The sequence below is a fragment of the Cervus canadensis genome, chromosome 30 (assembly GCF_019320065.1).
Source record: "Cervus canadensis isolate Bull #8, Minnesota chromosome 30, ASM1932006v1, whole genome shotgun sequence".
NCBI classification, from domain to species: domain Eukaryota; kingdom Metazoa; phylum Chordata; class Mammalia; order Artiodactyla; family Cervidae; genus Cervus; species Cervus canadensis.
The window spans coordinates 14,571,049-14,595,383 of NC_057415.1; the positions used below are offsets into that span (position 1 = coordinate 14,571,049).

The 24,335-nt window shown below is 40.8% G+C and overlaps 1 protein-coding gene across 17 annotated transcripts in view; it reads left to right on the forward strand.

Moving 5' to 3' along the window:
- LOC122431703 (aminopeptidase O (putative)) overlaps positions 1 to 24,335 on the forward strand; it is a 392,534-nt gene that overhangs the window by 89,037 nt on the left and 279,162 nt on the right. For all 17 annotated transcript variants that reach the window (XR_006266602.1, XM_043453080.1, XM_043453083.1 and 14 more), the window contains exons 4-5: positions 13,337 to 13,490; positions 20,762 to 21,007. Coding sequence is in view for 16 of the 17 variants with exons in the window: in XM_043453080.1 (XP_043309015.1) it covers positions 13,337 to 13,490; positions 20,762 to 21,007 (400 nt within the window). In the remaining variant the exon portion in view is untranslated. The remainder of the gene's footprint in view (positions 1 to 13,336; positions 13,491 to 20,761; positions 21,008 to 24,335) is intronic.

The following is a 24,335-nucleotide window of genomic DNA, read 5'->3' on the forward strand; positions in this document are numbered from 1 at the left end:
GGGACCCCATGAACCGCAGCACGCCAGGCCTCCCTGTCCATCACCAACTCCTGGAGTTTACCCAAACTCATGTCCATTGAGTCGGTGATGCCATCCAACCATCTCATCCTCTGTCGTCCCCTTCTCCTCCTGCCTTCAATCTTTCCCAACATCAGGGTCTTTTCAAATCAGTCTGCTCCTCGCATTAGGTGGCCAAAATATTGGAGTTTGAGTTTCAACATCAGTCTTTCCAATGAACACCCAGAACTGATTTCCTTTAGGGTGGACTGGTTGGATCTCCTTACAGTCCAAGGGACTCTCAAGAGTCTTCTCCAATACCACAGTTCAAAAGCATCAATTCTTCGGCATTCAGCTTTCTTTATAGTCCAACTCTCATGTCCATACATGACTACTGGAAAAACCATAGCCTTGACTAGACAGACCTTTGTTGGCAAAGTAATGTCTCTGCTTTTTAATATGCTAGGTTGGCCATAACTTTCCTTCCAAGGAGCAAGTGTCTTTTAATTTCATGGCTGCAATCACCATCTGCAGTGATTTTGGAGCCCCCAAAAATAAAGTCTGACACTGTTTCCACTGTTTCCCCATCTCTTTGCCATTAAAGTGATGGGACCATATGCCATGATCTTCATTTTCTGAATGTTGAGCTTTAAGCACATTTTTTCACTCTCCTCTTTCACTTTCATCAAGAGGCTCTTCAGTACTTCTTCACTTTCTGCCACAAGGGTGGTGTTATCTGCATATTTGAGGTTATTGATATTTCTCCCGGCAATCTTGATTCCAGCTTGTGCTTCATCCAGCCGGGTATTTCACATGATGCACACTGCTTATAAGTGAAATAAGCAGGGTGACAATATACAGCCTTGACCTACTCCTTTTCCTATTTGGAACCAGCCTGTTGTTCCATGTCCAGTTCTAACTGTTGCTTCCTGACCTGCATACAGGTTTCTCAAGAGGCAGGTCAGGTGGTCTGGTATTCCCATCTTTTTCAGAATTTCCCACAGTTTATTGTGATCCACACAGTCAAAGGCTTTGGCATAGTCAATAAAGCAGAAATAGATATTTTTCTGGAACTCTCTTGCTTTTTCGATGATCCAGCGAATGTTAGCAATTTGATCTCTGGTTCTTCCCCCTTTTCTAAAACCAGCTTGAATATCTGGAAGTTCACGGTTCACATATTGCTGAAGCCTGGCTTGGAGAATTTTGAGCATTCCAGGGCCCACAAAGCCTAAAATATTTACTCACTAGCCCTTTACAGAAAAAAGTCTTCTGACTCTCTCAATATCTATTTGAAGGTTATCATGAAAAATTAAAACAAGAATTGACTTTTAACATTTTCATAGAAAATGTTCATACCACCAAGAATATATCTGTGGATTTCTTTCTTTCTTTTTTTTTTTTTCAGAATTACTAATCAGGGCATAGTTATAATAAAGTAGATGCTAACTGGGATTTGCTTATATACAACTTACACCTTGTGTGACACCTCAGAGCAGACTGTACTGGTTCAAACTGGGGGAGGACTGAGCCGGACCAGGAGAGAGAGCTTTCCGCGTCACACCGCGCGCCTCCTGCAGCCCGGCAGCTGGGGTTCATCAGAGGACCGCCAGGCAAGTGCGGTCACAACACCCTCTGCCCCAAACGGCTGTTCTGAGGATGGAGTAGTGTCTCCAAATGTGTCTGTACTCCTTGGAGATAAAGGATGTGTGGACACAAGATGCTATTACTTCCTTTCCAAGTCACGTTTTCTAGATTGGTGGATTGGTCTCATAGGGCCTCCACTCTGTAGTGCACAATGCCCTTTCAAACAACGAGCTATCCTTGAAAACATGAGCGGCAAAACCCAACCCGCAAGTCACAGTTCCCATCACAGCAGCACGTCAACCTGATTAGTACATTTGCCAGGCATCAGCTGATTTCCCGAAAGAAGCAAGCACCTGGGAGCAGCATGGTGTAATGAGGCAGATAACAGCGCCTGAAATGATAACAACCCTTGGGCAGGGGACGGAAATCAGATGACGGGCCTCTGAGTTCTTACTACGTGGGGGAAATCGTTCCTCCTGGCTGTTTTAAAGAAGAAGGCTAATGGTTTAGATGGTAGTGTGATGACTGTCATAAGAATTTTAGTAGCTGAGAAGTCACTATCCTTTTTCTCAACAAGGCTAAGTCAAAACCATAGATTTAGTTTGACTCCTTTGGCTCCTTTATTATATAACTTGCTCAGCATAATGTCATTTGGGCAGACAGAAATGTTAGCCTATGTATTATTGTCAGCCTGCATTCCCTGCCAAAATGTAGCTAAAGAACTAAGCTCAGAGACCCAATGCCCAGTACAGTGTTTTGTATATAATAGGTACTCAATACCTATTTGTTGAATAAATGTGTTCTCTGTAATCAGACAGATGTAATAGGTTCATGGAAGAAGCATTCAAAATGATTATTGATAGTAACAAAAATGATTTCAGGGTCATTCCTTTAGTTTTGCTTCTGATTGAAGTTTATACCTTTTCCCCAGGTTCAGTATATTTTAAAAGGAAAAAAAAAAATGGTGTAGTACATTCTAATTTCCTCCTGCTTGGTAATTTTGTTGTTGTTATTTAATTTTGTTTTATTTTTGCAGGGTCTACTTCCTAGGAAATTAAAAAAGAAAAAAGCACTCCAGTTATATTTTTCATGGGAAGCCACAAGCAAATGAATAAGACTGACTAACTGAAGCTTCCTCCAATTGTAGGAGAAAAAGCATATGAACAACTGAAAGATGTTTTAAAAAAAAAAATCTATATGTGCCCTCGCTTAAGATCTGATTTCATTTTTCTGTGCAAAAGTAGGAGACTGTAGACATTACTTCATCCTGGGCAAAATGCTGCTCTCTGGTGTGCCCAATAGACCAGCTCCCTGACATTCTCTCTCTTGATTTTGTGTGGGAAATTCCAGGGAAAAGCCAAGATTTCAGGGTCCGGACCCCCCGTGTGCCATTGAAAACCAACTTTTCTTTCCTTTTGATGGCTCAAAGTGAGCAATACTACTATTTAGACTGCTCCCACAGTATGAGACCAAGAATTACGTATGAGGAAATGGTGAATTAAAAGACATTTAGAAATGGTTATGATTAAGTGTTTTCACAAAGAGAGAATGCAAAGTAGAGAGAGCTCCTTGTTTCTCTAACTGAGGAAACTTTATTCTGGGCTAGTATGCATACGTGTGTTTCAAGGGCTAGGAGTACAGAGTGAACACATCTTTTCTCTTTAGAAAGCTGCTGCTGATTGAGGACTGTGTTCTGCTCCATTCCATCCCTTGTAAGGGCCCACATAACGCCCTGCACTTTCTAAACCTCAGTTCATTCTTTTGTTTGTGACTTGCTTTTTGACTAGTTCTTGCTTGCCCTCCTAGTGTTGCACTTACCATATTTGACACAGAGGGAAGTCATCGTGATTCCTTGTGGATAATCATGATTCCAGCGGGCCTGTGTCTACCAGTTCTTGTTGCTGTGAATTTTTGTCTTAGGCTTGACATTCATGAATTTTCTCACGTGAGTAAAGTACTAAAGCACACTCGGTGACCCTCTGGCACGGAATGACTTGGTGACCAGTTTGCTCCTCCACCTTGTATTTAAGTTTAAGGAGAACTAGGTTATGCACACGGGTCAGAGCGCGGGTGAGACTTGGCTTAACAAGCCAGGTGAACGTGTTCCTTTAGGTATTCCATCAGCCGCGAGGGAAGACCTCAGCACCGGTGGAGGCGCTTTTGTTCTGGGTTCAGCAGGTGGCGCTCTTCTACCTGCCTCACGGGGATCATCTTGAAGGTCATTCTCTCCTGGGTCTCCTGTGCCGTAGGCGGTACCATGGTGCCAGGAAAGGAAACCCGAAGCCTTGCCGGGTGGCATCAGTGCCCAAGAAGCGGGTGGCATGATCTGGCGCATGGCCCTGGTCAGGCAGTGCTGGTTGCATACCAGCCCAGGGCGTCTTACTGTCTCCTTTGTTCTGATGCCAGTTCCCGCCCTTGAGCAACAGCGGAAAAGAACTAACGAAAGACAGTCACGCCATGGGTATTCAGAACGGTGGCACTGGCTCATAAAACCAGAACGTGTGGACTCAGCATCTCAGGAGTAGTGAAAGGAAAAAAAGCTGGGGTTTGCCAAAAGCCTCCAGAGAAAGAAGCCGCAAGAAACTGGGAGCTTTACCTACTTTGTTATGTATCTTTTATTATAGTAAATATATAAAAATATGTAGTAGAAACTTTAAATATAGTGTATCTATGTGTACTTATAAGTTCATACTCGTATATCATGTGTTCCTATTCATACCATCAGGCATTTTAAATTTGTAATACAAAGATGTGACACATGGACTAGTTCCGGCAGGAAGTTCTGAAATTAAGAATGGTGGGCAGAGAAAGAAACAAGCTTGAGGTAGGAAAGAAGCAGGCGCCACAGAAGAACTGAGTAAAGAAATATGATACGTAAATAAAAGCATGTATCAGTTTGATGTTTCCAAATGCTTTATGCTGTTTGTCTAACTTAAAGTGGAAAAGTTTAAAAGATAAAGGAAAAGCTTTTAATAGGGAGAATTTAAGTGCCTGTTTTAATTTTCAGTGAAACAATAGCTCTTTAAGAACAAGTAATTTGGTGAATGCATAACTCCGCAAACATAAATCATCAGCTTTTGCCTCTGTGCAAGCAGAGTGTTTGTGTGTGGTGTGGCTGTGGCTTTGGTGTGTGTTGAGTGAGTATATCCAGGACTCCTAAGAATAGTACACTGATGTTCCATAGATTTTGTATTTAATTTATTATTAGTAGGCATGATTGATGTGTAGAAATAACTACAGTATCTTGATTTTTTTTCCTGAATCTTTTTTCTTTTTGTAAGGACAATTTCTTCAAATAATTAGCAAAGTATTTCACAGGTTTAACGTAAAAAAGTTCTCTCTCCTCCTGTGAACGAAATACTCCATCATGTTCTTCCTTTTTTCCTCCCCACTTTTCTTACCCTAAAAGAATCTTCAAAACCATTCATAGGACAGTTTTTTAGAATAGTATATGAAGGAAATAACTGAGGTAATTTTTTTGACACTCTCTAGTTATCATTTTCAAAGCTTACAACTTGAAAAATTACCCATCTCAAATTCTTATCATAGGAAAGTCATCTTTAAGGAAAATTTCAGTCCTGAATTGAAGATGAAAGTGTTTGCTTGTATCTTGTAGCTGCTGTTAGCACGATTCTAAGAACAGTATCTGATATATCTGGCATACTAGTGAGACAATTAAAGTATAAGGATTTTAGATGGCATAGCAGCTCGCAGGAACTTTTCAGGGAGGCCCAGGAAGGAGGTGAGCCGGGTGACTGCTCAAGCCTGCAGTTAGGGTGCCCCACTTCCTCTGGGCTCCTTCCTATGGGCCCCCTCCCTGGGCGTCTCACTAATGAATCCCGTCCTGGCCGTGAAATCATCCAGTGGTGTGATGGGCTTCTGGCCTCTGCAGAGGAAAAACTCTGGGTGAATTCAAGTACAGCATGTTCTCTTTGTTTTGCAGCTGGTGTAGTGAGGGAGTCTAGGGCAAGTGGATTGAATCAAAAAGGAAAATGAAGGCATTCACTGTCTATTTCATCGAGGATGGCTCATTTCAAGTAAACACCATTTAAATAGTCTCCAAATGGCCCGTTCTATATGAAGTCATACAGGATGCCCCCTTTGGGCTGTCATTCTCCTTTAAATGGATCGCTTTGTGTGCGCAGTGTTTTAATGCCATTCAACCTTAAACCCCATCTGTGGGCCTCATCAGGCCACAGGCTTCAGTGCACATGTGGCAGCCATACCTTCGACATTCTTAGTCTCTGCCGCCAGAAAGTCAGCCCAAGCAACAGGGGGAGGCAGCTGTAAAGACGACAGCAGTTAACATTTCTTCAGCACTTACTATGCGCAAGTTACTATGCCTAGAGATTTCTGTATGTGTTACCTACGTTAATCCTTACGTAATGCTGTGAGGTACAGACTATGATTATTCCTTTGTTACGGATGAGGAAACTGATGCATGCAGAGATTAAGTAATGTGCCCAAACTGGTAAGTGTGGATCAGAGAATTGAACCTTTGCAATCAGATTCCAGAGCTAGAACTCAGTCTTTGGACATATTTAAGAGAAATAAACTCTTGTCAATTCTCTTTCCAAGGTAGGCTTATCCCAAACAATAGATAATCCAGAAATTATTTCTCTTTGTCTTTGGAATGCATGCTCTGCTTTCTGGGGCAGTATTCCCCTTGTTATTTGCTTTTTTTTTCCTTTGCAATATGGTTTGAAAGTGAGGTCAGGTATTTCCCGAGCAGCTACCTCCCCGTGGCAGTGGGTGGTCTTCATGCAAGACTGGGCTCAGTGGAATAATCCATGAGCAGACAACCCAGAAGAGAGTTTTCTACCAAATGAGGTTACTAGACCTGCCCTCATAGTAATGGACTAGCGAGAGCCTCCCTGTGAACCCTGCTGAGGCATTCTGTTGTCGTAGCACCAGCTCCAGATTTACTCAGGGTTGTGCAGGAAGCCCATGACTGGACCTCTGGGAAGCTTCTGAGAAGAGTCCAACGAGGGTCTTTTTGAGAAGTTGGTTCGTGGCCAGTTCTTATGTGGCTCAGACTAGTTATCTGCCCCTGTTCGATGGTTGCTTGGTAGCCTAGAAAACGCTTTTGCTTTAAAAGCCTGAAATGTAAAACAGTTTCTTCCACATGAGCTCCACTGAGTAGAGGAATCTAAATAATAATAATAATAATAATAGCAAGTTTTGAGGTCTGATTAGGAGACAGTCATCTTGAACATTTAAAATATGGGTTTGGGGGTTGTTTCCAACACATTTCCCCCTCGAGTCCTTTTCTTTCTGTTATTTAACTTCACAGAAGACTGTTAGATCGAAAACACTTTCACTGGACCTGACTCAGGTTCTGTTATCACTTTCGCTACCTCACTCCCAAACTCTAGGTCAGCTTAAGGTTTCTGACTCTTTAAAACTGCTAATCTCATTCCAGCCCTCTGCCACACCCCTCTGTGGCTTCCCATGCCCTCCCAACATCACCCTGAAGGTACAGACATCCTCATGAAGATGCTGGGACGTGATGAGATTGGTGGATTCTCCATGACCCTCTGTAGGCATCTGACAGATACGCTTACTCCATTAGCAGTGTTCTCTCTGCAAGCAGTTTCAGTTTCTGCTATTTCCATGTCTCATCTTGTCCATGTACTAAATGAATGGTACAGGAACCAGAAGGACAACAAAAATCTAGTTGAAAAGTTCCATGCAGAACCTAGGGAGAAAGCCTATTGTGTATAATATTTCATTCTTTCACCTCCAGGCTTCATTGAGATATGATTGACATGTAACATTATGTAAGTTTAAGGTGGTCAATGTGATGGTTTGATATATGTATATATTGTGAAATGATGATTAAATAAGGTCATATGGTTATATAGTTTTATATATAGAACACTATATAACCATATGTGTGGTGAGGACTTTTAAGATCTACTCTCTTAATCAATTTTCAGATGTACAATATTGTTAACTATAGTCACCATGCTGTACCTTACATCCTCAGAACTTATGTATAACTAGAGGCTTGCACCCTTTGAGCACCTTCACCCATTCTTCCTCCCAACTGTCCTCTACCCACCACCATTAGCAGCCACCAATCCACTTTCTACTTCTATTAATTTTTTTTTCTGTTAGATTCCACATGTAAGTGAGATAATACAGTATTTGTCTTTTCCTGTCTGACTTATTTCACTTAGCGTAATGCCATCAAGGTATATCCATGTTGTTGCAAATGGCAGGTTTTTTTCTTATGGATAAATAATATTCTCTGTGTGTGTGTGTGTCTGTGTGTGTGTGTGTATGTGTGTATCACATTTTCTCTATCCGTGTATCTACCATTTGGGGCTTAGGTTGCTTCCCTACGTTGGCTATTGGCTATTCTGAATAATTCTGTAATGAGCATGGGGTGCAGATATCTTTGAGAGAGTGATTTCATCCTTCAGGTATATACCCAGAGGTGACATTGCTGGATCATGAGGAACTCTATTTTTTAAAAAAATTTTTGGGAACCTCCATAATGTTTTCCATAGTGGCCACACCAGTTTATATTCCCATCAACATGCACAAGTATTCCTTTTTCTCCACATCTTTGGCAGCACTTATCTCTTGGCTTTTTGGAAACAGTTATTCTAATAGGTGAGGTGATACCTCACTGTGGTTTTGATTTGCATTTACCTGATGATTGGTGATGTTGAACACCTTTTTGTCTACTTCTTGGCCATTTGAGTTACTTCTTTGAAAAAATGTCTATTTAGGTCTTTTACCCATTTTAAAAGTAGGGTTAGATGTCTTCTTGCTATTGTGTTGCATGAGTTCCTTGCATATTTTAGATACTAACTTCTTATCAGATGTGTGGTTTGCAAATACTTTCATTCAGTAGATTTCTCTTTCATTCCACTGATGATTTCTTTTGCTATGTAGAACATTTTTAGCTTGATGTAATTCCTCCTGTTTCTTTTTCCTTTTGGTCTTCTATCAAAATATCATTACTAATATTTTATCCTTAAAGGATTTCTTAGTAGAATAGTGCCTACTCCTTATTGCTAAACTGCCTCTTCTGAGTTATATTTTATCATTTTAATAGTATCTCAGAAACAAAAATGTTGTTCTTTTTCTGATAAGATTCTCTTTTAATTGACCGATTATGTTATTTTAAATTAAAAAAAAAAAACACATATTTAAAGAATCAAGTAGTTCAATCGTGCTTATTATACTCCCTTCCCAAAAAAGCAGTCCTCAGTTCTTCCAGCATATTTTTCTTACTTCAGAAGTTATCTTCTTTTTTATTTATTTGATACTTATGTTCATAATGTTCAATAAGATGCTTGATTGTTCAGCATTGGTTTTCACACTATGGCAGATAAGGATTTGGCAATCTTCCCCTCCCTCTATCCGCTCCATCACACACATGCTCCCTTCCCAAAACTTTATCTTCACAATGTAATTAATATCATAACTCTGATTAGGTCAATATTCATCACATATTATTATACCTATGTTTGTTAGTGCAACTTCGATTATATTATTATTTCTATATTACATGCTAGTTTTTCATGGAATTAATAATAGCCTTATTGTCTGTTCTCTTTTGCTTGGTTTTCTACGTATTTGCCAACCCCAAGGTTCTTTGAAAGTTGTTTAAATCTTTACAGATGCTCAGACACATCAGATTTTCTTTCAGTTTCATCTTCCTGCAGCAGCCTTTCCTGGGGCCATACACTCTGACCTGCAGAGCACGTTACACTGTCTACTGGGTGCACAGCTGGTTCCTGGGCATGCCTGTCTCCATCATTCTACAGGTTCCCTTTGTGTCTCCTATGTTCGATCACCTATGTTCCTCTTACTGGTTTACTCCCTCCTTCTGAAGCATAATTTACATACTCTAGTAGCTTCCAGAAAACAGCATGTGTGGGAGGCAATTTTTAAAAAAACTTTACATGCCTGAAAATGTCCTTATTGTAAGTGACTTTTGTTTTTTCTCTCTTTTGGGAAGCTTGTAAGATCTTGCCTTTATCCTCAGGGTTCTAAATTTCATAATGATGTATCATAATGTAGATGGACTTGTACCTGGTGTTCTGGCTATTGTGTGCACTTTCAGTCTGAAAACTCATGGTCCCTTAAATTTGGGGAAATTTTCTCAAATTTTTTAACCAGCGGTTTTCTTCCTTCTATTTTCTCTGATATCTTTTCCTGGAGCTTCTGTTACTTGGATATTAAGTTGTCTTCTTTTATTTCTGGGGAGATTTCAGCTTTATATTCCATCTCACTCCTATTATTGGGTTTTTCTTTCCTTCTCATGTTTTTTTAATTCTCTACTGTCCTCTTTTTTTCATGTTGTACTATTCTTGTTTCAGCACTGCAATAAATTCTCTGAACTTTCAGTATATATCTGTTTGGTGTTTTTTGAAGTTTTCTTCTCCTAGCATGGTCACTATCCTCCAAGTTGCTTGCTTCTTTTTGGTTTTGTCTCTCTGTTTTGCATTAGGGGCTTTCTAAAGATGCTTGAAGTTCCTTGATTTGTCTGTAGGCCTTTGGGGGTGGGGGACTAAAATGTAATTGGAGCACTGAGTGAATGCATAGGCCTTGTCCTCTGTAAGTTTCATCATCGACAAATCATAGGAAACCTCCAATTTCAGTATCCTTGGTTGTCTCTCTTGGGCTTGTCAGGTTTTTTCATTTTCTGCCTGGAGGTAAAAACTTGGTTCTCAAATAAGGGGAAATGACTGGTGGTAGTGGTAAAGAATCTGCTTGCCAAAGCAGGAGATGCAAGAGACATGGGTTCGATCCCTGAGTCAGGAAGATCCCCTGGAGTAGGAGATTGCAACGCACTCCAGTATTCTTGCCTGGAAACTTCCATGGACAGAGGAGCCTGGTGGGCTACAGTCCGTGGGGCTGTAGAGAGTCAGACGCGACTGAGCCTCTGAGCACTGCACACACCTGAGGCTGGTTGTCTCAGCATCTGATGTGTGTTCGTTCACTTAATCCCATTCATTTGCCTTCAGCTGTACTAGTCTACCCTTAGAGACCCTCTCTTTTACTTTCTGGAAGATAAACCTCCAGCTGTTTGCTAGTATGTGTAGGGGGGTGGACAGGTAGCCCAGGTGTGAGGAGCAGGGGTGGCCACCCAGGGATCTGAGCCCCTCTGAGTCACCCGGCCCACCCTGCTTAGTTTAGCCTCTACTCACAGCCGTTTGGGAGGATCTGGGGGGTAAAATGCGGTGAATCTTGTCTTTCTCCCAGCTGACTTAGGATTCAGGGCTGCCATGTCATTTTCCACTTTTCCTGCCTGTGTTCTGGCTTCCAGTACTTTGTGGGTAATTGTCTCCTGTTTTATTCTGCTTGTTCTTTTTGGTTTATGCCTTAAAAAAAAAATCCTTTTACTGTCCTTTAATTGGGTTTTAAGAGGAAGCAACCTAGTTCCACTACCCAGTTTTTAAATAAGGATTGTATGTTTTTTTGCTATTGAGTTGTGTGAGTTCCTTATATATTTTGGATATTAACTCTTTATCAGATATGTATTCAATCTTCCATTTTTACCTGCAAGCTTCACTGTTGCTATTTATTTACTGAACCTCTCCCCCTACCACCAAGGAGCTGAAGTTTTTGAATGAAAGGTTCAACAGCCCATGTTCAACAACACCCCAAAATAGGTTTCAGAGATAGAATGACCAGACCACAGCCCTGTGATCCAGAGAGTCTTGTTCTTTGAAATTTCTCTCTTAAACCTAGGATATTCAAAATCTAGGATATTTTACTCTTTCCCCATTCCTTCTTTCCTCTTCTCATATCTCCTCCTCCCCACCCCCCAACTTATGCCAACTCTCATTGTGTTGTCCAGTCCAAATTGAAGTTCTTCATTGGGGCAAACTGTAGGGGAGGCATGAGGTTGCAGAGAATGAGGCAGTCATGGGAAAGTAGAAAAATTAGGGAGGTAGACTCAGTACAGCATGTCATGTCGGATCCATGTCAGGCTTTTGTCAAGACTGCTGGGATTGTCTCTACCTTCTTACTGGCCTGGTATCACAGCAGCCATTTTTTTTTAAAGTTGTGGTTTTTCTTCAAGCCCAGGAGAAGCTATGCATATCATCAAATTGTCTCCAGCATCACTGGATTTGGTTCTCTTTAAAGAGGAGCCTGCCTTCAGCTTCTTAGTCAGCTGAGGAGAAAGTGATCTCAAGAGTGGCCACTCTTTTTGCAGAACCAGTATCAAACTTACAAGCAAGTTTGAGAGAATGGCTGTCTCTGTAAAGGGTTTCCAGCAGCATGCCCTTCTGTATTCCTTCTTCAGGTATCTCTTCTATTGACTTCCAAACTTGATAGCATATTCTATTTACTCAAACTTGAGATATGTTCATTTTGTCCTAAGTTTAAGTTTTTGTTTCCTATTTAAAATTTTGACTTTTATCAGAGAACTTCTGTAATGTATTTCTATCTAAATTGTTAGTTTCAGAGGGTAATAAATAACGACCCCTCCAATCTTCCAAAATTCAGATTAGTTGAGACTAAAAAAATCCAAGTATTTGGAGAGCAAAATCCAACCTATTACTGATTTTTACTGGTAAGGCATTTTGGAAAAAATGTCATTAGAAGTCTGCTGGTCAATGTAGGCCTGTTAATATCTCGACTCTGAATTTGACTTTATCCACTCATTGACCAAATTGGACAACAACAGGCCATTCTATGAGTATTTAACTCTCAGCAACTTAAAATAAGAAAGAGAAGACTGGCTCCTCGAAAGGAGTTAGTAAAGGGCCGAAAGAGAGGCTGGGAGTGTTACTCTAGAAGTAGCTCCCGCTATGGGAACATGTAGAGTGACGCACATTATGTGTTCCATAATGTGAGGTGATACTAGATTCCCTAAAGAAAACACCACTAATTTATAACACATGCTCAGAAAAAAATATTACGTTAAGTCAGGTTGACTAATACATTGAGATTTCAGTAACATTAAAAGCATTTCCTCATCTTACAAGAGAAGAAGCATAATTTTATGTTATCAATCATTTGCTCCTTTGGTAAGAACCTTCTCTATGGTTTGGGCTAAGTGGAGGGGGTACACACGTGGCCGTGGTAGGGAGCTCCAGCTGCAAATTCCAGCCCCATCACAAACTAACTGGGAGTCCTTGGCTCCCCTGAACCTCTCAAGCTCTGGTTTTCATCTGCTTGATGAGGAAAGGGGACTACCCCAATATATTAACAGATAAAAAGGATGAGCGATAAGACCTGAACTTCCATAAATAAGTAGTTTCAGGGTTGGTGCTAAAATCCATATACTTTCCTTCCTAGTCTCATTTTCTTTCTTTCTTTTCTTTTTTTTTTTTGCTATATCCATTTTAGAGTGACCTGAATTGAATTTAGATAAAGTAGTTAGGCAGCACAGAAATGGTCATTTATTCATTCATTCAACATAGCATCTTCTTTTTTATGCCAAGTACTGTGCTGGCAATATGGATAAGATATGTTCTTGACTCCATAGTAGCATACAACCTCTGTTCTTATGTGTTCGTAGCTATTAGTGACTGCCTCAACCCTTTGTTTATAGCCTCACTTGAAGGGCTTCAAACTGATCCCTGGAAGAGATCCAGATCTTCTTGGCTATCCTGAATCCATCATCTCTCTTTTGCTGAGACCTAGAATAATGCTCCACCTCCAAGAATTAGCTCATCTCAACTTAGCACACAAGCTCTTCAAGTGTCTAAAGAGAAAAAATGCAGAGTAAAGTCCAGGACCATGCATTGGCCGCATTATGTTTTTCTCTTTCTGTTTGTAGGCTACTCAAGTTGGTATTACTACGTCACCATGCCAATGCCAGCCTCCACCTTCACAATTGCAGTGGGATCCTGGACAGAAGTGAAGCCGGAGATCTGCTCACCAAATGATCTGGCAATAGAGAGATCCTCCTCACCTTCTGAAGCTGACTTCAGGTTTGTACTTGGGAACTTGCTGAAAAACAAACACTTGAGGGAGCAGTATGATGCATTTATTCCAAGCACTGGGAATGTGAGTCATTCCTGCTGAGAAACTAAACCAAAATATGATTAATCAAAGCAGGAAAAACCCTACTGGGAGTGAAAGAGAGTTGAGAGGCAGAAATGTGGGCATATTGTTTATGCAGAAAGAAAAAGAAATATATATGAGATCCTCTGTGTAGTCAGGTGAAATATTTTCATGTGTTTCATTAAGTCAACAGAATCGTCAGAGTCAATACTTTATCTCCTTCTACACCTTTTAACTTTGGTTTTCTGTACTTATTTTTTCAAAAGCACAACTGAATGGAAAGAAGGTGCTTGTCTGATGGATTACTTTGTGGGCCACTTTGCTGTTTTGATTCCTTGCCTGTTATCAGCCGTGTGCTTGTGGGGGCTGCCCTCCTCAGTGGGGAGAGTCAGCCTCCTTTGAGCTCAGGACACGAGGAAGCTGTCAGAAAGGCCATTAGATTATGAGAATCTTGCTGGGTCAGGGCTCTGTTAACTTCAGTAGCAATTTCTTCTTTTTCAGGATGGATCAGAGAAATTCAAAGCTTTTAAAAATTAGTGTGGGCCTTTGGATATTCACTTATAGCCTCCTCCCTGGGCATTCAGCTATATCTAGTTTTCAGAGCCAAAAGGAAGGAGAATGCATGTAAGAGGCACAGAAGTGTGCTTGCTCCTTGTACATTGTTGCATCATGCTTTGTTCCAGGGTGACCTTGACACCCACCTCAGTTTAATCTTTTTCTCCTGTTGACACAAAGTAGTACCTTTCAGTGAAAAGCAATGATACAGATGCTCATTTCATCCTTGAAAACCAACTAAGATATGCTCTTAGTGAAATTCCTCTTGTTTTGGTTTTATTTTGCTATGTTGCTTTCATTCTTACCACAGTGTCAGTAAGAGTCGGTACCCTTAGGAGATAAAGCCACTGAGGTCTCTATTAACATAGGCATGTCTTATTGCCCGCGCTTGCTTTTTGGAGGAAGGGAAGAAATTTCTACTTCCTGCTCAATAACTTGTCTGTCAGGACTGTGTGTCCTGAGCTCTGTAGAGGATCCTAGATTGTTTATTGGGTTTTATTTATGTACTCTTGAGGGAAGAACACTGTGGATGGAAATGACATATCTTACTTTCACATGGGAACATTTAATTGCCTGTGCTACCCTCTGATCCTCTCTTCCTCTGTTACTGAGATCATGGAGTAGGCCTCACTCTGCAGTTTCATGAAGCCCAGATTTCTGAGCGAGGAGGACAGGTGCCCCGGAGAGTTACTTGGATTTACAGCACACTTGGTATGACTGACAAATAACTTTTTTTCCCATTAAGCACTGAAACACCAGGGTTATTTGTTACTGCAGCATATCTCAGCCTATCCTGAGCTGATAGAGAAGCCACTGGGTGGGTGTTGCAATCAGAGCGGGTCTTAATCTAAATGTCATCTCAGTTAGTCATGATGATAAGCCTATTAGGTTGATAGGCTTTATTATCTCCTTTTTTCACAGAAAGATACAGAAGCTTCAGACAGCAACTTGTTCATGTCCATATCCCTATTGAGTTACATACAACACATGGATTCACATCTTAGCTTGACCCCCTAAAGAGGTGATTCAGAACCTTGCCTGAGGACTTTTAAAGGCTACATGTAACATCCACACCTCACCTGGAGTCTGATCTACCTTCCCACTGTTGTTGATTGGAATCTGTCGTGTTAGAACAGAAAACAGAAGTTGAAAGCATTGCCTTTAAGGCTGAAAGAGCCATTTCTATTGATTATGTCTCTTTGGGCAGGCCATACTTCCCTTCTCTGTAGAAGGTCTTTGTTCAGGGTTCTCAGATTCTTTGTGGTGAAGAAGCACTGTGCTCTTCATCTACACCCACAGGGCTCATTGACTCTTAGGGGAGGTGTACATTGGGAAATGTGTGCCTTAGGAAACGAGGAGAAAGCAAAGGTAGAACTTTGTTATTTCGTCCTTCTAGCCATATTCCCAGAGACACACAGGAGGAGAGTGGGCAGCGGTCATTGCTCTCTGCTGCCCAGAAGTAACTGCAATGGCTTTTCACTCTTCTTGCATCTATAGTTGTGATGGAAGCAGGATATGGACAGATCAAGTGGAGATTCTGGAAAGAGATTATATCTGAAATTCCTCTTGGGGTTTAGGGGAAAGGGTAATTTTGATTCCTCTTTTGTCCTCCTGCATTTAGAACCAATTGAGAAACAGACAGAAGAAAAGCAAAATACAGCTTTTATTGTTGACTGAAGCTGGACTGAGGGAGTGCTCAGGTGCATACTCTCAGTGGACATTCTAATACTTCATTTCCAAATTAGACAAACTTACTCACCCACCCAGTTACCCACCCAGGTGGACCTCTGCCAGTCTCCACAACACAGATGCACACAGATTGCCTAACAGCCCAAAAGTAACCCCTCTGTGGGCAAGCAGATTGAAAAAGAGAAAGCCCAAAGTGGCAAGCCAACCCCATCAGCTGTGGAGAGAGGTCAGGGCTGCCACTCTGGGGAAGCATGTCCTCCTATGGAGACACAGGCCTGTGGAATGGAGTCCCTCCCACGCCCTCTGTGTCCGACATGCTATGACTAAGTTTTCCTCTCATTTATCACCATGCTTGTCCATCAGAAATGTACTGCTGATAAAATAATAGCTTACATTTGCTTAATCCTTCCCTGGCTGCGTGCTCCATGTGTGCTGTCTTTAGTCATCAAAGGGTGGCTTTGTGTTTTTATCCATTCAATCTTTGGCTCCATGCTAAGTTTGCCAGCAAAGGTGCTCTCAAGTGCCAACTGCGGTGGTGTTTTTGGTTATATTCACATCTGGTCCCCTTGCCTCCCTCAGCATCTCCACCCCCCACCCTACCCTTTCTATTTCAAACCTTCCCAAGACCACCAGTTCAACTCATGTAAATGTAACTTTTACAGGGGCTTTATACACCACAGGCTTGCATTTGCCTGCAAGTTTCATCTGTGTCTCAGAGACTTAGCCAAAGTTTTGGTCACTGAACTTTTGATCACTGTTCATGTGGCCTAAATTATGTGAGGAATGTTCCCTCTTCCAGCTCCAGCTCCACGCATGCTCTAGCCCATTCTAGGTGAGCAAATACATTAGTTAAAAAGCACTTAGGTAAACTTCTGAAAGTTTATCAATTTTATTTGGCTGCAGTATAACCTTCTTGAGCCACAGGGGAATTTTTGTGTTATGTTTAACCTCTCAAGGCCTTTGTTAGAATATTGTCTTCACTTGGGGGCCATTCAGTTTAAGCACAACATGGAAACTTGGATAAAGTCCAGGGGACTCAACAAAAATGATTAAACGCAAGGAAGCCAGGCAACATGAAGAAGAAAAGGCATTGAAGTTGTTCATCCGAGAGAAGGGACGACTTGGTGCAGGAAGAGGTCTTCTTAGAGCTGCAGAGGTGATGAAAATTCCCTTGTGGACCTTGGAGGATAAACCCTGTTTATCTCTCGGAGAGTCTGGAAAAGAGGGAATTACATATATATATATAGGGTCTCCCTAGTAGCTCAGACTGTAAAGAATCTGCCTGCAATGCAGGAGATCTGGGTTTGATCCCTGGGTCAGGAAGATCCCCTGGAGAAGGAAATGGCAACCCCTCCAGGATCCTTGCCTGAAAAATTCAATGGACAGAGGAGCCTGGTGGGCTACAGTCCAAGGGGTCGCAAAAGAGTCGGACATGACTAAGCAGCTCACACACACACACACACACACACACATATATTATAATATATTGATAATATGTACCTTATAAACATGTATAAATCATAGGAAAAATGCCATTTCTATTACATCCTTCACTATGAGCAAAACTTTTCATATCTTCCTGGCTTGGTTTGATTTCTCCAGCCCTTGCTCTCTTAAGACAGCTTTCTGTCTCTTACTGTATACATCTCAGTTCTCTCTGCAGTGCACTAAATGCCCTGAGAAAATGCATCCAGCTTCTAGACACTCGCACATTGCAGTTTATATTAACATCATTGTCGACAATTCACTGGGGGCTGGTGGTGGCATTTTGAACACTTGTGATTTTTATGGTAAGCAAGCATCTAAGCTGCTTGCTAAAATATGTTAACAAATTGTGTAACCTATGTCACTGTACCTTTCAGAATTAAAAAAAAATTTTTATCCCAAGAAAACTGTAAGCTCCTCAAAGATAGGGTTGAAAATTTATTCATACATGTGTACATGGCAGCGTCCTTTGAGGTGCCTTGAATAGAGCAAAGATGCTGGAAATATTTACTAAGTTGTCAGGTTGAACTGAGGAAGGGGTTTGTGAGTAGTAAAGGATGTGCTCTCCAAGGGAGAATTTTCTAGCAATTCGTTTGAACCTGTGGTAGGAAAACATTTGTGTCAAGTGGTTCTAGTACAGCATCTTCTTGAAACAAGAGATTGGGCTGAAGAAGAGCTTCTTGACAGTTTTCACCCTTGTGATTATGAGTAAAACATGGTCATTCTTACTCTCTGAAAAGACCTCTTATAAAATAATTTTAGCCTAGCAATTGTGTGAGAGGGAACCAGTGATGAGCTTCCCATCATTTACCAGTCTAACATATATTTCACCAGTTCTTCCCACTCCTGGCAACATTAATGGGCACTAATACTATCAATACAAGGAGGAGCAGGAAGCCAGAGAACCACAGACCAACTGGGCTTAGCTTTGAGAAAAATCCAGGATCCTAATTTACTCGAGAAGAATCATGAAGTATGTGGAGCAGGAGGGTCAGCAGAGAGGAGCTTATGATGACTCAGTGTGATGAAAAGAATAGTTCTTACCCTTCAGGATGTTGTGTGCATTAGTTGGGATAATGCATATAAAGTGTTCAGAACAGTGCTAGGCACCTAGTGAATGTTTAATAGCAGTTGCGGTAGGACTTATTATTGCTTATTATTTTTACTTAGTATTACAGATTATTTATTAACTATCAGGCATTATTAATAATATGTACTGTTAAAATATTTACTCTGATACAAGTCTGGACACAAGAAACTGGCATTTACAAATGCTTGAATTGTTGATGATATTGAGAATGTATTGGAGCAGGCACATACACAGAAATTAATAACTGAAGGTTTGTGTGAAAGGAAGATATGGCATCTTTGGGTTAATATTGCTTTTGTGGGAGACTATTCATGACCTTATAAAAGTACAGTGTTACCTCACCACTTCAGGAACATGGCTGTTGCGTGAAAGGGGCTCCTGTGGTGGGTTGTCATGGAATTGCAGTGCTAGAAGAAATCTTAGAAACTGTTTTAGATTCTCTGTTTGTTTTTAATTAAAGCATAATTAACGTACAACAAAGTGTACGGATTCTAAGTGTTTGGCCTGATGAGCTTTTGATGATTGTATGTGCCCTAAACCAGACAGAGAACTTCTGTCAACCCCCTGAGTTCCTCACCTCCCCTTCCAATCAACTCCTCCCCTCCCCCAGCAGCCACTTGGGTGAGAGAATGTTAGAGATTATGAAGAAGAGGCCCCAGATACTGAGTTGCCTGACTCAGGTCAGTTAGCCAGCCTGAGACCAGCCTCTGAAGCCTAGGTTTCCTGATGTGCCCCCGCCCCCCAATAGGAACACATGTGTGGCTTCCCTGATGCCGTTTCCATTTTTATTGGGAGTCTTGTCGTCTCACTTAGTTTGATTATAGCTAGATTGTCTTAAAGTCCTGCACATTCTCTCAGGCTTTGATTATGAAAAACAGTGGTAATTCACACAACTGGAATGACCCTCATTACTTTAGCTAGTGTCATTCCTGTCCAGAGAAAATTTAACTCACCCCTTTTTTTTTTTTTTTTTAACAAAGTAGCTTTTTGGTGTGTACCTTTGTCTACCCCAAATTATTCTCTAACTTTTGATTGAATTGATGTACGGACACAGTATTTGTTATTAGGTGGACAATTGCAGCCTTTTCAGTTAGATGTTTACCAGGAGACATTTCTACTCACTCTCTCTGTAAAGCAAGGTTATTAATCCAGAGACTTTGACTAATGTTCAATGACAATAATGATGTTCTCCTTGTCACTTTATCCTGTCAGAAGTTTTTATGGGTCTCCACCCACTTCTCTTACCCTAACCTGTGGTAAAATGTCATTGGTGCAGGAAGCTATGTTCTGTGTCCCAGGCTGGCAGAGGGTGAGGCTTATCTCCATGGCGGTTTGGATCTTCTTGGGCAGGGCTGGCTTGGATGGGTGAATGGCACGTTAAGCACGTGGAAACGAGTTATTGGTGTAGTCTGCCCGTATTGGGATGTGCCAGCATTTTAAAGTGTTTCAGTATTCATTGTGAAGAAGTATGTACAGTTATAATTTGCAGTTTCAAATTAGAGGGACTTCCCTTTCTGTTTGAATAAAGGCTGTGTTAGCAGGTTAAAAAAAATAGTTTCCTTTGATGTTGGTTTCTTTGGGTAGATACATTCTCTTGAGGCCTCTGAGTCAGGTTCTAGGAATTCTTTTCCGGCTCCACCTTTGCCAGAATAACTGGCAGCGGTCAGATGGTGTGGGCCGGGCTCTCATCTGTTTCCTTAAAAGGTTGATTCAGTTGAATTTGTATTGAAAGTGGATTGGCGAAAGTGTTGTGTCAAAGTGCTCCTGTAATCCTCAACAGCAAAACTTTTGAGGGCCTTCATAAAGAACAGTTATTGTAGGTTACTTTTCAGTAAAATGGACTATATTCTTTTGAAAAGCTTGAAATGGCATTGTGATCTGTTTCACAGGATACATCACTGAGTCTACATCTTTTATTCTAGGACATCTCAGAGTGGGATCTTTAACTTGGTTGCTCTGTTCCTTCCTTTCTGAGTTGCAAATTATTCTGAACTGGAGAAGATTTTTCCCATAGTGACATTTGAAAAACACCTTTCTAAGGATATGAATTGCTTTTTATTTTACTAGGGGATTGCTTTGTTGTTTTGAATCTTAGAGATTCTCCCTGTTTATTCTAAAACAAGATTTTACTGCTTCCACTTAGCTTCGATTGAAGATAATCAATTCAGCATTTTGATAAGTGTTTTGACCTGTAATATTTTCACCACTCTATAGAAATAAACAAGACAAGAACTCAAATGAACTATTTTGCTTATCAGTCCATTAGAACCACTGTCTCCTGGAAGTTGTCTATGTCTGTGTCAGTACCTCATCTCCATGGAAAGAGGAATAAACCTAATTTACCATAAAATGCATCTATTTATTTCGTGTTGCTCCCAGGTATGTTGGCTTTTGTGGTCACATGGAATACCCCTGCCGCTTCCAGAATGCTTCTGCCACCACCCAGAAGATCATTCCTCATCGGGTCTTTGCTCCAGTGTGCCTGAAGAGTGCCTGCCAGGAGACCCTTCTGCCGCTCATCCCTCCTTGCCTCTCCGCAGCATACTGTGTCCTGGGAACACACCCATTCTCCAGGCTGGATATACTCATTGTCCCTGCCAACTTTTCAAGTCTGGGGATGGCCAGGTATGTTATTCTGTTTTGGTGCCTGGAGAACGTGCTTTGGAATTTTTTTTTTTCTTCTAAATTTTGGCATGTGTGGCATGTAGGATCTTAGTTCTCAGACCAGGGATTGAACCCACACCCTCTGCAGTGGAAGCATAGAGTCTTAACCACTGGACCACTAGGGAGATTCCTGGAAATTCTTTGACTATTTCTTGCTTTCTCTGAACTGTCAGAGCAGTCATTTGATAGATTGGAAGGGCCATCTCATTGCTGCCTTGAGGGACAGTGTGTGCACACTCCACCATGCATGAGCCTTTGCATGTCACGGGCTCAATTCAGTTGCCTTGAAAATAACAACTCACATTGTTGCTGTGATTAAGTACACATTGAGCTCCCAGAGTGGCGTATGCTGGATCGTGGCTAATCAGTGGCTAGTTAGCTTAGGCGGTAAGAGCATGATGCTAATGAGCCCAAGGTCATAGCTCTGGGCAGAGTCAACACAACTTGGTTCTAGGGCACAGGCTGCCGCATAATCCTGTCCAGCTGTCTCATCCATTCTCACCACTGGTCACAAGGGCAACGACTTGAGAGCCCCTGTGTCAGAGAGACTGTGGATGGATCAGTGTAAATCTATCACCGCTGCTAGAAAAACAGCTCAGAGCAGATGGCTTACTAGGGGAGGTTCAGGGGGGTCACTTGTTTTGCTACTATTTTTTAATATAATAAATATATTGTATTATTCTTATTGTCATCCCAATTTAGTTCATATGGAAAATCAAGACCTGCAAGTTGAACCTTTCTCTGTGTGTAATTTATGCCTAAAATCCATTCGTTAATGCTGTTGTTCATTCAGTAACAGGGAGCTGTGTTTCACTCAGCATTTTACTTGGTTATGTACTCAGGCTTTTCTTGGTTATATTTCTGTTTGAAAATCTTAATCATTAACAGTGAATACGCTTGACTAAGGATGGGAAAAATAAGCTCATCAAAACATGTGACTTTAAGTTTTTCCCTATTAGTCAAGGAAATTCCTGCTGCCAATTAATTTCCATGCTTTTGAGCAGCTGTCATCTGTGGTGTTTTCCCTGAAAGCTGCACACATTCTTAGTAAAACCCATGAGGAGAAAAGAACTGACCAGAACACTTGCCTTTGATCTGTACCATACACGTATACTTTTTAAAAGCTAACTGGCTAGTCTTAATCCTTGAGGAGGTCTGAGAAGGTCATTTAGACTGATTTTTACCCTATATTCATGAAGATAATGGGAATGTAAAAACTAGGATAATTATATATATTTGGTTATGTGCTTCATGTAATTGTCTCGGCTGTCTATATATAGAATTTGTCTTAACAAGGGGGCTTCCTTGGTCCCTTTGAAGAGTCTGCTGGACTTAATTTGAGTGGAATTATTGGCAAAGGAAGGGTTGTTCATTAAATGTTTCTTATTTGTACACAGTTTTGAGGGACTGCATTTATTTGGAAGTTTTTAGCACTTTATGAGAGTTGCAGTTTTTCAGGGCATGTTTGCCAACAGTTCCAAGTTCTGACCTGAGGGAACCAGAGGCCAAGTAGTTTTCATACAGAGAAACTTATTTTCTACAACTCCTTCCTGACATCAGTCTGCCAAAACCAGAATTTGTTGACCTGTAGGCCAATCTATAAAGCTTTTCTTTTTAAGTTTGCCTGCCCAGGCAGGTAGGCTGTGTGTTTGCTGCTTTTTGCAATATTAAATTGATTTAAACATGCTTAAATCTGTTTCTTTAAAGTAATAAGCCTAAGTATCCTATGGCCAAATGGTACTGGGCACAAATGTCAAAAGCTGTGATGGTGATAATAACTGAGCAGGAACAAGACTGCTTTTATGCTCAAAAACAGGAGAACCGTACATTTAAAAATTTGTGGTTGGTTGTCAAATATCATTTTTTTCCTTCTTTTTAGACTGTGGAAATAGTCTGCCCTGGTCTAGATGTTTTCCTGGGCTTAGTTACCACTCCCTGTATTTGAACAGTGGAGGGGGGATTGTGGTGTCTTGCACTGCCAGTTGGGGGTGGGGAGACACTCTGTTTTTCCTAACTCTGACCTAAATTGATTCCACTTGCTTGGCTTGACTCTCTCGGGATCCCAACACCTTGAGCCACATGCGACTGAGTAGGGTTTATGACTCAGCTGGCTCCTGGGGCCCCGTTGCCTTATTTACGATCAAGGCTTTGCTTGGGGCTGTGTAAAACAAACTGGAACAAAAATGACAGTCTTGCAGGTAAATTCTGTACCCTAAATAGGAGTAGAGAAATCTCAAGTCTAGTAGGAGCCATTCAAAAAGACGTCTCCGCTGAAATTTGCCATTGTTCTATTAGTTGCAATGCACTGGAGATCAAAGGATTTCTTGGTAAATTAAATGGTTCTTCCCTGAGCCCACATTTTATAAACATGTATGCAAGATCATAAATTCCATACCTCTGGACTTCTTTAGTGACTCAGTCTTAATCTTAATGAATAACATTTTATACTAATTTAGTTTTCTTTTTTGCTAGATGACTTTAAACAGTCCCACATGAACTAAAATGAATAAATTATTAATAACCATTTTAAAGAGTGTTTAAAACTTTTGGATGATATCCATAATGATTTCACTGTATTTTATATATTACATATCATAATTTGTATGAATAAAATTTTCCTCTCTAAGTCTGTTTTTGAGCCTGATTTTGATATTTCAGTATGGATTTAAAAAAAACACATTTGTATAATTTAAATGTATGATAATGACAAATCAATTTATATGGAAGTAAATAATACACAACATTTTAGAATTTGGAGTGCTTTTCAAACATAGCAGTAAAACTAGAACATTTATCAGTACTGCACTTCATGATTTTTATTAGTGTTTAATATAATAGGACCTGTAACATATTAACTCCTCCCCCTTTTCTGAATCACTGTTCCAGAGGAGAGATACTTTCATGTTATTCTGGTTTTGAGAACAATGACTAGTATGCCTTTAAGACACTATGACAGTCAGATTCCCATTCTTTTCTCATTTAGAAAGTGTGGGCTTGCAGTTTTCTTTCATTTTACTTTTGCTTTCCTATGAAGGCTGAATCTGCCATGTAAGGAGCCCTGGAGTGTACCTTTCTTGGGTTGAGTAATATGGTGTCTAAATGAAGATAAGAATGCATTTTAAATGAGTCTCTAATGTATAGAACAACTCTCTTCTTGTTGGTATAATTAGCATTCTGCCATTTTCATTGGACCTCGTGTTTTCTCAAATGTCTCAGCTGGGTATTGACTCGTAAGCCTAATTTCCTAGGTATTGAGAAATACATGAAAGGAACTCGTCATCCTGCTTAC